We start from the raw sequence: 15,077 nt of genomic DNA, 5'->3' as shown, positions 1-15,077 counted from the left end.
TTTTCCCAAGGGGATGTGGCAAGAATCTAAGCCAGCAGTTAAAGGGGTTTGGGGCAAGCTAAAAATTATTATGAATATGCTTCTATAAAATCCTTGTGTACGTACATCATTCCTTCTTTAACAATCCCATCTAACTCTTTGTTCCTCCTCTTCCCTCTGAGGCCTGGCGTTTTCAGCATACCTTCTACATGGGAATGAGTGACAAGAGTCTCCACACCTACTAATTTAGCATGCCCTAGCCTTTTCTCTCAGAGCTGAGCTCAGTTAGAGGGAAGAATGCCCAGAAATGTGACAGCATGTATCTTCTATGTCAGATGACAGTACTGGGGCAAAGGAGCACAGCGCTCAGTGCATCCCATTTACACACTGGGGGGAGGCCACTCACCAAGTCACTCATTCACCAAAATAGGTGGCCCATTTAGTCAGTGACCCAGCTAGTTCAGGCCAGAATCCTAGCTCTGCATCAACTAGAAGAACAGACAAGGGGAAAACCCGAGCTGTCTCTCTCAATGACTTGATTTTCACCTTGATAACCTAAAGAATGTGCCTGAAATACAAAAAGTAAACAATGATCAAAACATGCAGGATTTATGATACCATAAAAAGCTAAAAATATACAGTTACAGCCATACAGGGAGCTCCAGAATACCCAGATTTAATGCATATTAAAAAAAAAAAAAGTCTCTATCCCACCCCAGCCCTTCTCAGGTGTCAGGCCTAATACCAGAATGGACAGCTGAAACTCAACTTCAGGGTACAAAATACTAATATGAGATGGTTTGGCTTTGCAAAGAAAATGAAGAGTGAATGTTAACTGGGTTTTAAATGAGAAAATTAACAACAAACAATAGCGATGAATTCATAGTCTGATCTCCATGATAAGAATTACATGCCATTCACAGATACTGAATAGAACATTGTGAACGTTTGTTAGATCTTTTTCTCCTTTAGTTATTTTGAGAATGCACTTATGTAGGCAGAACATTACAGAGAATGAAAAATATATGTTACAATGCAAGATTATTTTAATAGTTCTGAAGGAAGTTAAGGAAAAACAACCCAAAGATTTGGTGGGTGTTAAGGAAAATGGAGTAATAATTGCTAATATCTATGGAACATTCCAAGCAAGGTACACACATTAACTGAGATAGATGTTTGGTCTTAATTTTACTATTAATAATATAAGTTAGGCTGGGGGTGTAGCTCAGTCGTAGAGCCTTGGGTTAATATGCATGAGGCCCTTGTTTCGATCCCCAGCACCCAAAAATAATATTAATACTTATACTAAAACATGTCATTTTGCAGATGAGGAAAAGACTTAACTAGAGTAGGAAAGCAACCTGTCTAAGGCCGTCAGTCTGGAAATTCAGCAGGGTAAAAAGCAGACATACTGAAGTCTAGACTCCTTCACAGCAGACTCTTCCACCTGCCTACTCCCCAGATCACTAGAAGGCCCAGGCTGTGATGGCTCTCATGTCACGCTTTAATATTGTGCCTTATAAAGAATTCTCCTCAAGGTCAATGACCTGAGGTCTTCATCAGTGAAAGGGCTAGGCTACAGGAACACGACTACAGCTCAAAACAGGAGAACTAACTTTGGGCACAAACTGCATCACCCATGAGCAGAACTACTTACTTGGCAGGGAAAAGTTTTAACACTGCTTGGGGGGGAAATATTAACATCGGGGGAAATTTTTGTTGGAATCAAAACATTACACTTTGAGAAATGTTTAAGTCAAGCGTTCCTCCTTTATTAGGACTACTTAATTGAGTACAAAGCATTAAAATAGCCGGCCTGAATATTTATTAGAGCACCAGCTGTTCCCTCCAGATTTTTAGAAATTCAAGCGTTAGTGCCAAGTGTAATTTAGAAAAAGAAATTTCGACAAGTAAAAGAGCCCCATGTCTTATAACATATCTAAATAGTAAATAGTAGCTGGAAGAGGTATAGAACATCACTAAGCCGCTTCAATGAGGGGAGCCAAAATATTTTGCCATCCATTTCCAAACACTATTTTGTTATTAAGCTTAGTGGTAATATTCCTTAAAAATTATACCTTGTAATTCATAATTAACAATCCTTTATGTACATTCGGATAATACCAGGGATAACCACAGGGCATATATGCCATGCTGGTTTGGTTTTATTGTTGTTGTTGGTTTGGTTGGGTTGGGTTCAGTTTGGTTTTTTAGGAATGGTGCTAGCCTCAGCAAATGTCTCAAACATTTTTACATACCCTGCTATGCTCAAAAAATATAGATTTTTTAATTCCATTTTTTGTTTCCTTCAAAGGATTTTCACTGTAGGAATCCAGACCTAATTTTTTTAAAGGTGATGGAGGGAAGGAAAAAGGAAGGAGAAAGGGAAGGAGAGGAAGAAAGAGAAGAAGAAAGTAATGGGGAAATTCATTTTGCCTACCTTGGATGTTATACACTGAAAATTTAAAAGTAAACTGACATGGCGGCTGGAGTTGTGGCTCAGTAGTAAAGCACTCACCTAGCATGCATAAAGCATTGGGTTCAATCCTCAGTACCACACAAATATAAAATAAATATATTGTGTCCACCTAAAACTAAAGTTAATATTTAAAATTTTTTAAAAGTAAACTAACAAGAAATAGAGTTGTGGCTCAGTGGTAGAGCACTTGCCTGACATGTGTGAGGTCCTGCATTTGATTCTCAGCACAGCATATAAATAAATGAATAAAACAAATGTCCATCAACATCTATAAATAAATAAAATTTAAAAAGTAAACTGACAAATGTTAGTGTTTGCTTTATTGGCACCTGTCTTGGTGCTGAAAATTGAGACCTGAGAAAAGAAGTGTTCCATCCACAGCATTAGAGCTGAGTCAACTCCACGAAACTGCCATGCACAGCTAGCCACACCTGTCCTCCGCAGAGAGTGTCCAGCCAGAGCTGGAGGTCAGGGAGGAAAACAGGGAAACTAAGGCTGAAAGGAAAGTCAGCAGGAACAGGGAGGACGATGTTTTGAAGTTAAGGATGGTTTGCTGAACTAATGAATTCAGTATTAGCCAGGCATGGTGGTGCATGCCTATAATTCCAGCTACTCAGGAAGATGAGGCAGGAGATTCACAAATTCAAGACCAGACCAAGCAAGATCCTGTCTCAAAATAAAAAGGATTTGGGATGTAGCTTAGTGATAGAGCCCTTGTCTAGCATATACAAGGCCTAGATTCAATCCTGAGCCTGCAAAAAAATAAATAAATAAAGCCCACCATGCTGACATATGCAAAGCAGTATGACCAGGGAAAAGGAACAAAAAGTCTTGTTCTTCATTATGTCTATCAAAGGAATGGCTAGTTTCTATTCCTACATGTGCTAATTATTAGTATATTAATTGTAACATAATAAGTTCTCTTTAAAGAGATTTTTTTCATTTTTATTTTAGGGATTTGGGGTTTAAAAGTAAACTGGCACTTTAAGATTAATAAAAGAATTCCATCAGGGATTAAATAGGCCACTTTTTTTTTTCCATGTAAGCAAAGAGCAGCAGCAGCATGTTCTGGTAAAATCAGTCACCCTTTAGTCACGCTCTACAACACCCATGTGTCCCCTCCAGAGAGCAACAGGAAGCAAAAGCCACATATTCCCATGAAAAACAAACCAGAGTTTCTCAGTCTTGACTGGGTATCACAATTACCTACAGGACTTAAACACATTAAAAAAAAAAAAAAACTAGTTTCACTAATTCCACCCTGGATGAACCACTGAATCTGAAATGGTGGAAAAACTGTCTTCTAACCTACTAATATATCTGTAAACGGATAAAATAACAACTAGTCCTACGGAGACCACCTCTACTTAGTGAGAGGGACTTCCCATTCATGAAGAGAGATAAAAACCTACATAAGCAGTAAATTGTTTTAAACATACCTTAGCTATCAAGACTAAAAAATATTCTTTTTAAATTTAAGAAGGACCTTTTGCTGTGCTTTGAAAGTGTTTTGTAGGAAGAAAATATTAACATTAAACAGAGACATGAGATGGGAGGGAAAGGGAGAGAAAAGGGAAATTGCATAGAAATGAAGGGAGACCCTCATTGCTATACAAAATTACATATAAGAGGTTGTGAGGGGAATGGGAAAATAAACAAGGAGAGAAATGAAGTACAGTAGATGGGGTAGAGAGAGAAGATGGGAGGGGAGGGGAGGGGGGATAGTAGGGGATAGGAAAGGTAGCAGAATACAATAATTACTAATTGGGCATTATGTAAAATTGTGGATGTGTAACCGACGTGATTCTGCAATCTGCATTTGGGGTAAAATTGGGAGTTCATAACCCACTTCAATCTAATGTATGAAATATGATATGTCAAGAGCTTTGTAATGTTGTGAACAACCAATAAAAAAAATAATAAAAAAATAAATAAAAAATAAAATAAAGAAAGTGTTTCGTAAAGCCCACATGTTACAGGTTTGGTCACTAGCCTGTGATTCTGTTGGAAGATAGTGAAAACTTTAAGAGGTGGGACTCCTTGGAGGAAGCTGGGTCACTGGGGGTAGGGGATGAACTCTTGAAGAGGTTATTGGAACTCTAGTCACTTTTCCTCTCTTTTTACTTTCTAACCACCATGAGGTGAAGAGTCCTTCTCCGCCATGTACTCCCACAATGATGTAGTGTGCCACCACAGCCCCAAAGCAACAGGGCCTAATGACTATAGATAGAAACTTCTGAAACTGTGAGCAAAAATAAACCTTTCCTCATTTAAAGTTAATTATTTCAAATATTTTGTCACAGTCACAGAAAGCTGACTTTCTTTCCCAAGAAAGATCCTTCATGGTATCTCAAAATACCAAAACAAATGGCTAAAGTTCTCCAGAGGAAAGATGTAAGAGACATACCTATTCAGCCTTTCCTTGCACACAAAATAACGCCACCCCCAAACAGACACACACACTCTCGTAGAGTACCTGGAAACACAGTTTAAAAACCACTGAGCAAAACTAAAATATTTAAATAGGAAACTTATACAGTAGTCAATCTAAATTCAAATTATTAACTTAAGATTAGAGCTTCTGATTAGCATTTAATCTAGAGTGATAGGTTTAATAGAGATTCACTTGAAAAAGAAGTGAGGGTTTTATTTCACTAGAAATTCAACCAGGCCAAGCATGGTGGGGCATATCCCATAACCCCAGTTACTTGAGAGGCTGAGGCAGGAAGATCGAAAGTTCAAAGGCAGCCTCAGCAACTTAGTGAGACCCTATCTCAAAATAAAAAATAGAGGGGCTGGGATTGTGGCTCAGAGGTAGAGCGCTCACCTAGCATGCATGAGGCACTGGGTTCAATCCTCAGCACCACATAAAAATAAAGATATATGTCCACCTATAACTGAAAAATAAGTATTAAAAAAATAAAAATAAATAATAAATAGAAAGACTGAGAATGTAGCTCAGTGATAAAGCACCCCTGAGTTCAATTCCCAATAGAAGAAGGAATGAAGGAAGGACGGAAGGAAGGAAGGAAGGAAGGACGGACTTCAACCAGAGTCAACAATGTTTTGGCTACCAGGAAAAGCATATGCAGTTTAGCCTGGGTTAATCACTAATATTTGCATTGAGAGATTTATCTTTTACAAAGTACTTTTATAAGTATGATCTCATTTAATGCTGGAAAATCATTCTGCAGAAAATTATTTCCCCAGTTTTTTGGATAAACAACTGAGAGGGGGTCTCTATTCTGAGAGTAACTTGCTCATAGTCAAATCCCAGCCATGGCAGAGGCTTCTGTCTCCAGGTCCAGCTCTGCCTAGAGAATAAAGGAAGAGTTCAAGAGTAATAGCCCACTGCACTCTGGATGGTCGGAACAACTCATGAAAAATGTGTTCCATTCTGGTTGCTACATTAATGGAGGTGCATCCAAATGGGACCACAGGCAGAGTTCCATGACCTGGGCAAACCACAATCTGGAAATGTTATATGAAACATATGGAAGAACTAACTTTTAAAGAAGGAAAACAGAAGGTTTAACAATGACATAATGGTTATTTTTAAAATTATAAAGTACAACAGGAAAGAGACATAAGTCTTTTGGTGAGACCAAGTGACACAGATAGGGGAAGGATACTAAGGAAGCTCAGAACAGCAGATCAGAATAAGAAAGGTGTCCACGTGATGGGTGTAGGGATTGTGGCCTGGAATGCTGGAAGTACTGGCAGGTAAGAAGGTCAACTATGTGAGGAGGGGAAGGGCAGTAGCTGAAGACTGGTAACATATGGGGAGGTTTATCAAATAACTATATCAAGAATAACAGCAGCCAGGAATCTCACTGTCAAAGGCAGCAGATATAAATGTGGAGAGCAAAATAATTAGATTAAACCCTCTGATATCAGATAGGAATTTAAGCTATTACCATGAAATCAGGTTTTTTAAAAAATAGAGAGAGAGAGGTAGATTAAATAAACACAAGTGTAAATATGTGTAAATATTCCACCGTTCTGTCCACTAAGAGAACCCAGGATTGCTGATGCCCTAATAGCAATGAGCACACCAAGTGACTGAACCTTGGCTTCTAACTACCATCTTAATGGAAAGGAACCAAAGCTCCTTGAAGGAATGGCTGATAGGAAAGATACAGGCAAATTATAAGATGTGCTGGAAACATCTTGTTTCTGCCAGAAAGCAAGGAAGCACTCAAAGATTGATGGGACTAAAAAGAGTACTGTCGGGCCTGGGGTTGTGGCTCAGTGGCAGAGCGCTCACCTAGGATGTGCAAGGCACTGGGTTTGATCCTCAACACCACATAAAAATAAATAAATAAAATAAAGGTATTGTGTCCATCTATAGCTAAAAATAAAATAAAATAACAAAAGAGGGGGCTGGGATTGTGGCTCAGCAGTAGAGTGCTCGCCTAGCATGAGCGGGACCCAGGTCCAATTATCAGCACCATATAAAAATAAAGGCATTGTGTTATATCCATCTACACCTAAAAATAAAAAAAATAAAGATTTTTTTTAAAAAAGTTACTGTTGCCAATGTGAAAGGACTGCCAATGGCTAAGGATGGGACCAGTTTAAAATCAAAGTAAATAATGAGAGTAACAGATGAAAACAGGAGGCTATAGGTTCTTACTGATATAAATAAATGAACTGGAAATTTGATGATGAGCTATTTACATAGTTTCAAAGTAACTTATCACAAAATATTTATAAATTACAAAAGGAACTATATGGTAGAGAAGCTTGGCAAATGACACCTTAATCAAATGACCATCATCAGCAATGGGACAAACAGAAATTTGCCACCTGATGGAATGCAGTGAGAACACAGTGTCACTTTGGTGCTATTCCTGCCAAAGGCACACAGTCTGGATACAAGCTTGAGGAAATGGCAGAGAAACCCAAATTGAAAGACATGCTGCACAATAACTGGCTTATAATCTTCAAGAGTGCAATTTCATGATAGTGAAGAACTGAAAGGAATTAAAAAGATATAACTAAATATGATGTGTGGTTCTGTCCTGGATCCCTTGGCTTTAGAACACATTAGTGGAATAATGAGGAAAACTAAATGAGGTCTAAAGATTGGATGGGGGGGTCTGGGGTTGTGGCTCAGTAGTAGAGCACTTGCCTCGCTCTTGTGAGACCCTGGCTTCGATCCTCAGCACCACATAAACATAAATAAGTGAAATAAAGTTATTGTGTCCAACTACAATTAAAAATAAAAATAATTTTTTTAAAAAACAATTGGATAGGGGTAATATATCAGTGTAACTTCCTGGTTCTGATGGTGGCACTGTGGTTACTAGGAGAATATCCTAGTTTATAGAGCCATCATACTGGCAACTCTGCCTCAAATGATTCAAGATAAAAACAAGTTCTTTGGACCACTTGCAATTTTTCTATAGGTTTGAAATGTTTTAAAGTTAAAAAAAAATTAAAGTCAACAACAATAAGTTAGGATGGAAACTGCAGAGGCTGATTAGACCTAGTTTGAAGACAAAATGCTCTAATGATTAAAGTGATTTAAAACAGATTCATTCTTAGAAGGCTGGAAAGATATTACAGAGGAAAATGCTTCCCTGATTAGGAAGTTAGAGATGACTCCTATGTACTTTCCAATGACTCTCTAATTCATTCATGCAACAAACACATATTTTAATACCTACTATATGACAGACAGTGTGTGACACACTGTACTTAAGTAATGACTGAGAGACAATCCCCACACAGGACCATTATAATCCAATGGAGTATGATTCAGAAGTCTGAAGTTAGAAATTTTAAGATAGTCAGTTCCCAGTATCAAAAAAAAAAAAAGACAGTCATGAGTGTTATGCATAGAAACACGTGACTCTAGAATATTATCTTTAATACTCTAATTTCATTTATAAATTCTCAATAAACTAGATATAATTCATTAATCTATCATATTTTTATAACATTTTCAACTTACCTTTTTGTGCTCATGGGTGGTATTAATTGTGACATATGCAAAAACTTTATTGCTTTTCAATTATGAACAGATGTAAATGACTTACTTGATGTTTTATTTTAGAATAACAAGCATCTTCTAAAATAAGTTTCAAACTGAGAAGCTGAGACTATAGTTATGGAAGAGACTTAACACTCCAAAAATGAACCCTGACAGGTTCTTCCACACCACAAAAGTCACCCCATATCACTTCACATCTCTGTGCTCTGATTTTTTTTGTCAGTCACAAAGACATCATAATATGCTCGTAAGATCCTTAGAAGAAAGACATAATTGTAAAGCTCTGTTAAAAATGCACATCACAGGTAAATGGACGGAGTTAAGAGAAGATAACACTAAGTGAAGTTAGCCAATCCCCAAAAAACAAATGCCGAATGTTTTCTTTGATATAAGGAGGCTGATTCATAGTGTGTAGGGAAGGGGAGCATCAGAGGAATAGACGGACTCTAGACAGGGCAGAGGGATTGGAGGGGAAGGGAGGGAGCATGGGGTTAGAAATGATGGTGGAATGTGAGGATCATTATTATCCAAAGTACAGTTATGAAGACACGAATTGGTGTGAATATACTTTGTATGCAACCAGAGATATGAAAAATTGTGCTCTATATGTGTAATAAGAATTGTAATGCATTCTGCTGTCATATATAAATTTTTAAAAAAATGCACATCACACCAGGTGTAGTGGTGCATGCCTATAGTCCCAACTACTTAAGAGGCTGAGGCAGGAACATCGCTTTAGCCCAAGAGTTCAAGACCAGTTTGGGCAACATAGTGAAACCCTATCTCCAAAAAGAAAGAAAAGAAATGGGAACAGGGGAGTAAAGAAAAGAAAAACAACACATTGCTTTATCCTTTACCAGGGACTACCTATTACTATGGCTTTTAAGACAGAGGGATCCATCTAAATGAGCTCACCTTGGCAGTTTTATGGTGGGCAGAATATGACTTGGTTTTCCAACTTTTCCCTTTGGCTTCCTTCAAGTATATCATCAAGTGAGAATGCTCCAGCACCTCAGACTGAGTGAGTGGCCAGAACAAGCAAGTCAATGTTCAATTACTTTCCCCACTGAGGTCTGCATACCTTTCTTATGCTTTTCCCACATGACACTTCCATAACCATATTTAGCTTTCTTTCTACCATCTCCCTGTAATTCAAAAGGCAATTTAGACTCCCATATGGTTGCCATCGAAGCTAACAGATGTCTAGCAAATTAAAACAAAAATTATGACTTATAAACTGCTGATGTATCATCATTCCAGAACATCTTGCAATTTATACTGAATCATAAGATAAGGCTTCCTACTTGATACCCCCCCACCAAGGTTCCCTAAATCTCTCTCCTCTCTGAATTTAAGCCCTATGGAAGCAAATTAGATGCAACATTCTGCCATCAACTCTAGATAAACCACTACTTGTAACACAATGTAATATTTGAAAGCACACCAAAAAAGAAATTTGGCCTCAAGTATCCAAGGCTGTTCTATCCTTGTACCACAGAGAAGAGAAAAATGACTTGATTCTTGTAAGTTGTTCAGGGCTTCCACTGATCTATAGGGTCTTTTCTAATAAATCATGATAAAAATCTATCGAACCCACTTGCCTTATATCCTTGGCAGATCTTAAGAGTATTATCATCACCTAGTAGTAATGAGGCCAAAGTACTAGGCAAAGACATTCGAGAAGTTCTTTAGCCCAGGATAGAACTGGTATGGTATCCGAACACAATAATGAACTTCACCATTTCTTAAATACTGAGATTTTGTGCTAATTAGTATATTATTTTAGTGAATCCTTGAAAAACTATGATGCCATTAGACAAATATTATCTTTATAAATAAAAAATTAAAGCTCAGAAAAGCAGACTGTATTTTCCCAAGATGGCTGCAACTCATACAACCTTCTGCAATGTTACCTTGACACTCCCCCATCAAAAGGAATAATTTATTTCTTCACCTCCCTGCAACTGAGCAAGCTCTGTAAGTCCTTTAACCAATGGAACAGATGAAAGTGACACTGTTGCACTTTCAGATACAGTTAAACTGATTGGAGGCTGCTTCTTCCAGTCTCAGAGACAGGAAGAAGCCACCTACAGGTGCTCTGGTCAACAGCTCTGGCTAAGTCTTCAAGAAGCATCAACTACCAGTCATGAGAGAGCATAATCTTAGATATTCCACCTCAGGGAGGCTTCAACTAACTCCAGCCCCAGCCACATTTCACTGCAAGTGCACCAGAGACCCCCAGTGAGAACTGCCCAGGTGAACCTGGCCAAATTACAGAACTATGAGCTTAATAATTAAGTTTTGTTTTAAAAAACTAAATTTGGGGGATGTTATGTAGCAATAAATAACCAGTATATTGACATTAATTTACTTGCTCAGAAACAGTTATGTATCCAAATAAAGGTCCAGAGCAAAATATGTATTAAAGATGGATAATACGATATAGGGATTCAGTACCTAAAATGACTGACTTTAAAACAAAACCCTCAGGCTGGGGATATTGCTCAGTTGGTAGAATGTTTGCCTTGCCTGCACAAGGCCTTGGGTTCAATTCCCCGGCACTACAAAAAATGAAATATAAAACAAAACCCTCTTTCTCTTCCTTCCCCAAAGATATCTTAGGGTTTTCTGAGAAATGTCATAGTTTGGTGACACCCTCAAGAAAATCAATCCTCTTTGTCTTGGGTTGTTCCAATATATAATAGGGAAAACCTTGTTTTGCCTACCACCCAGTGATAACTAATGAGAAAGGAATCTGTACAAGATGTTAACTTTGTTACTCAGAATATCATTACAACTGTTATATAAAATGATTCAGATTTAACACATGAAACTGTAATTCTAATAATAAAAATATATTTAATGACTCACAGGAATACTTTTGAGATTCACAGTGGATAAAGGGAAGCATGAATACCATACCAATAACTAAACAGACCACAAAGAAATTAGCAAAAGTATTTTTTTAATTGAAAGGATCTTTGAGAAAGAAATGAAAATAATAAAACTGGTCTCCAGCAAAGTCTCAGGGAAAAAAAAAAGTCTATTAACTTAACAAGTGTCCCCGTATATACTATATATATTAGTGCCCATCTCTTATATTTTTCTTTGCCCACATATTAGAACTCGATAGCTTCATTCTTTGTCATAACCAGGAAGAACTTTACTACTCAAAAATCCCGTCATTTTAACAGCTGAGAAACTGAGGCACACGGCAATTTACTGGCTAACTGCTGATTAGTAAAAGGAGCAAACTGTGTACTAGTGCCACAATATTTTCCATTTTATTTCACCAGATCTGTATCTCTACATATCTTCAATGTGTTTCGAATTTATTCTAGCATGTCAGTGTGAAAATGAAAGAGCAGGAAACCATGCTGTCTGTTAGCAGTTTCTTCTTCATAGTTGTACAGGAGCTGCATTGAGTCAGCTGTTTCTGGCCCTCACACACAGGTTGATGACTGTAAAGATCAGAACTGAGCAACTTTTTGAAACACACTGCCTGTACTACTAACACCAGTTCTTCAGCCACTAACATTGTAGTCTGAATTACCTTAATCAAATAACACAGATGCCTTCCTGTTGAGCAGGACTAAAGAAGGTGGTTCTGATAAACTGAGAAATTTAAATATAGGATGATTTTGGAACAGTGAGCTAGACAGGAAAGGTTTGAGGGGACAGATGAGAAAAAAAGCTTTACACAGAGAGGTGGGGGAGGGCATGTAGGCAGCAGGGAAGAGGAGGGCCCTCTTAAGTAGGCACCTACTTAGCAATTCTGCCTGGGCTGCTGGTTTAGAAACAGCCTCAGTCTGCTTTCAGGCTTTCTACAGAACTCCCTCCCACCCACATGAAGACCTTCAAAATCAGACAAGATGTGGGTCTATTCTGGAACTCTCCATGCAAGCACTCGGTAATTCTTTGAAGCTCTGCATAATTCCAGGGGTTCTGTTGCAACCTAATCCAGAGAAAAGGCTAAATTTGCCTCTGTGCACTCTACAAAATTACACTAAACTGTCAGGGAACAGGCCCAAATCCTTTTATTTCCTTTTCACTCCCTGCTATGAAACTGCAGAGAAAGCCCCTGGGTGCTTTTTGTTGCCTGGTAGCTGAAATGTGCAACTTTTGGAAGTGTTCAAGCAGAATGGAGAGGCCTGGACTCACTGTCCCTCCAAGGGCCAGCTCAATTCCACTGGTCCTTGCCTCTCAAAGTCAAGAAGAAAGTTCTGATAAAATCAAAATAGTTTACTCAGTAATAGGCCAACCTACCACTTAAACATTTCCAGAAAGGATTAGAAAGAGAAGCAAAGAAAGAAAATAATTTATTCTCACTATTTTTGCAACAATGTTTTGGGGGGGGGGTGTGCAGCGTGCTTATAGGAACCATGTAGCTAACTGACAAAAACCTGCCCATAAACCTATTCACATGTCCCCCAATTAATTTTTATCAGTCCTGAGAACAGATGACAAAGTGGTCTCTTCCATTTCCTTCACAAAACATACATAACCAAAGCAAGATGCTCCTATAGAAAATAGAAAATAAAATAACCTAGTAAAAGTGTGGTAGGGAAAAAAGAATATAAAGAGCTGCACTGACAACTATTCTTACAGATGTTTACATTTATAGCAAATAGCCAAATTAAAAGAGATCCAAATAAATACACCCTATGTTCAGACAGCTGTAGACTATTATTGATCCTGCAGTTAGATCATTGTTTACCTCACACTGAACAGCAACTTCGAGAACACCCCCAGATGGCCACCATCTTTACTTTTCAAGGGGAAGGGGTTTCCCAGTGAGGAAGAGGATGGGATGGGATGAGATGGGGAGAAAACCCAGTGTGTTCCCCTTGTCCTGGAGAACTCTTTGTCTGGTTGCAGAACACATTTACAAGATCCTGGAACAAAAAATCAAAACAAAAGAGTAGGGTCCCAGCCCAATTACAATAGATGCCCAGCACACAGTAGTACCACGCAGAGAGCATGGTTTGAATCTTGTCTTCAAGCATCTGCTCTCTGGGTTCTCCAGTAAAACACATCTCATACACCTTCTCCCTTGCATTCCTCCAAGGGTTACCAAAACCCATCCAGCTCTGTGTCGCTCCTTAAAAAAGGAGGACGTGAGGCACGAGCATACTGAAACATATGTTGATGGTGACTTATTATTATCCTGACAATGATATATATAGAAATAAATCCGTCCACCCCGCACGCCCACTTGGCCAGTCCATTATGCAAAAGGAGCGCTTTCCAGCTGAAAGGGGTAAAAGCGTGCAGGAAGCGTTATTTACGTTCACATTACAGAACCATATACCACAGCATCTGCATCCTACACAAAGCCCGAGATGGTGCAAAGAGATACACGCTAAGCACGGCACAGACCAGCCGCGGCAACACGGAGCCGAGCCCTCGTCCAATCAGATCCTTGTTAGAAGGTGGACCTCAGGGTCGGCTCTGCCCGATTAGCCTGCCCTATTATGACACCACGCTCTGCCCAACATCCATATCCCACGGGGAGCAAATCTAATTCGTGGGGTTGCTCGTTTCTCAAACTGCCGAGCCCTTTCTTTCATCTGCATCCCTACTATTCGTCCCTTAAAAAGCCACCCCAAGGCCTGGGTGCCCCCTTTCCAGCTCGGTTTTTCTTTTTACCCCTCTCATTCCTAGAAAGGATTTCAATGTTTCTCTCTTCAACGCGCAAGCTGGAAAGACGGAAGGCAAATGCCTCTCCAGGCTTCTGCAAGCGCCCGAGGGGCTGCGAAAAGTAAAAGCAGCCAACGACGCGGGGGGGAAATTGTCGAGAATCAATCGGCCACAATAGTTGAGATCCCTGGAGCGCTCCAACTTACCCAGAATATGACATTGAAGCCAAAAATGAAGTATTTGATGCAACAACTGACTTCAGGACCCTTGTAGTGCTTCCCGGACATCCTCTGGGTTCATGAAGACACTTGCCCCGGCAGCCCGAGTTTGGAGCCCCGGAGCACCGTTGCTCGGAGCAAGCCCGGCAAGGAGCTGAGCTCGGGGCCGCGGCGCGGGCGGCCCGGGCTCAGCCGCGCGGGGACCGACCAGCGGAAAGCGGCTCCCGCACCTCCAGCCCCTCGCGAGCCGAGGCCGCCGGAGCGGGTGTCCGCGAGCGGGCGAGAAGCAGCACGCTGCAAACCCGAGCCTAGCCGAAGCTGGCCCTGAGCACAAAGCGGGCGCCTGCGTCTGTGCGCCAGGCGGCCAGTCCGGCGATCGGTCCCCGGGCTTCGGGCAAACGCGGCAGCGGCAGATGCTGGCGGAGACGCAGCTCGCCCGCCTGCTCGCGCGCTCCCTCCCACCCTTCGCTCCTCCCGCCGCTCGCTCCGCCCGCCTGGTCCGCGGCTCCACCGCCCGCGCCTCCTGCAGCTCCGCCCACCGCCGAGCCTCCGCGGAGCGCGCGCGTGCACGGGCTCGAGCGCTCCCGAGTGGCAGTGACACCACTTAGCCGCCGCCGCCGCCTCCCTCCAAGGCTCTCTTCCCCTCCTGCTCTCTTTCTCTCCACGGGTTCTTTAGCCAGCCCCAAAACCCTCGCGCTGTCGCGGAATAAATGGGGAGGACAGTAGACGGAAGGGAATAAGGGCGCGCCGGTTGGGAACAGCG

General features: G+C 40.5%; 1 protein-coding gene across 5 annotated transcripts in view; it reads right to left on the bottom strand.

The window, feature by feature from the left end:
* Tspan5 (tetraspanin 5) overlaps nucleotides 1-14,789 on the bottom strand; it is a 167,461-nt gene extending 152,672 nt beyond the window's left edge. For 2 of the 5 annotated variants that reach the window (XM_078021886.1, XM_078021888.1), the window contains exon 1: nucleotides 14,303-14,789. In XM_078021886.1, the coding sequence (XP_077878012.1) occupies nucleotides 14,303-14,383 (81 nt within the window). In that variant the 5' untranslated portion in view covers nucleotides 14,384-14,789. Of the gene's footprint in view, nucleotides 1-9,391; nucleotides 9,397-14,302 lie in introns of those variants that run through there. The other 3 variants (XM_078021887.1, XM_005338560.5, XM_078021890.1) reach the window with 3 other exon arrangements.
* Nucleotides 14,790-15,077: the final 288 nt, after the last annotated feature.

Source organism: Ictidomys tridecemlineatus, chromosome 9 (assembly GCF_052094955.1).
Source record: "Ictidomys tridecemlineatus isolate mIctTri1 chromosome 9, mIctTri1.hap1, whole genome shotgun sequence".
Classification (NCBI taxonomy): domain Eukaryota; kingdom Metazoa; phylum Chordata; class Mammalia; order Rodentia; family Sciuridae; genus Ictidomys; species Ictidomys tridecemlineatus.
This window is presented reverse-complemented; position numbering and strand designations above follow the sequence as displayed.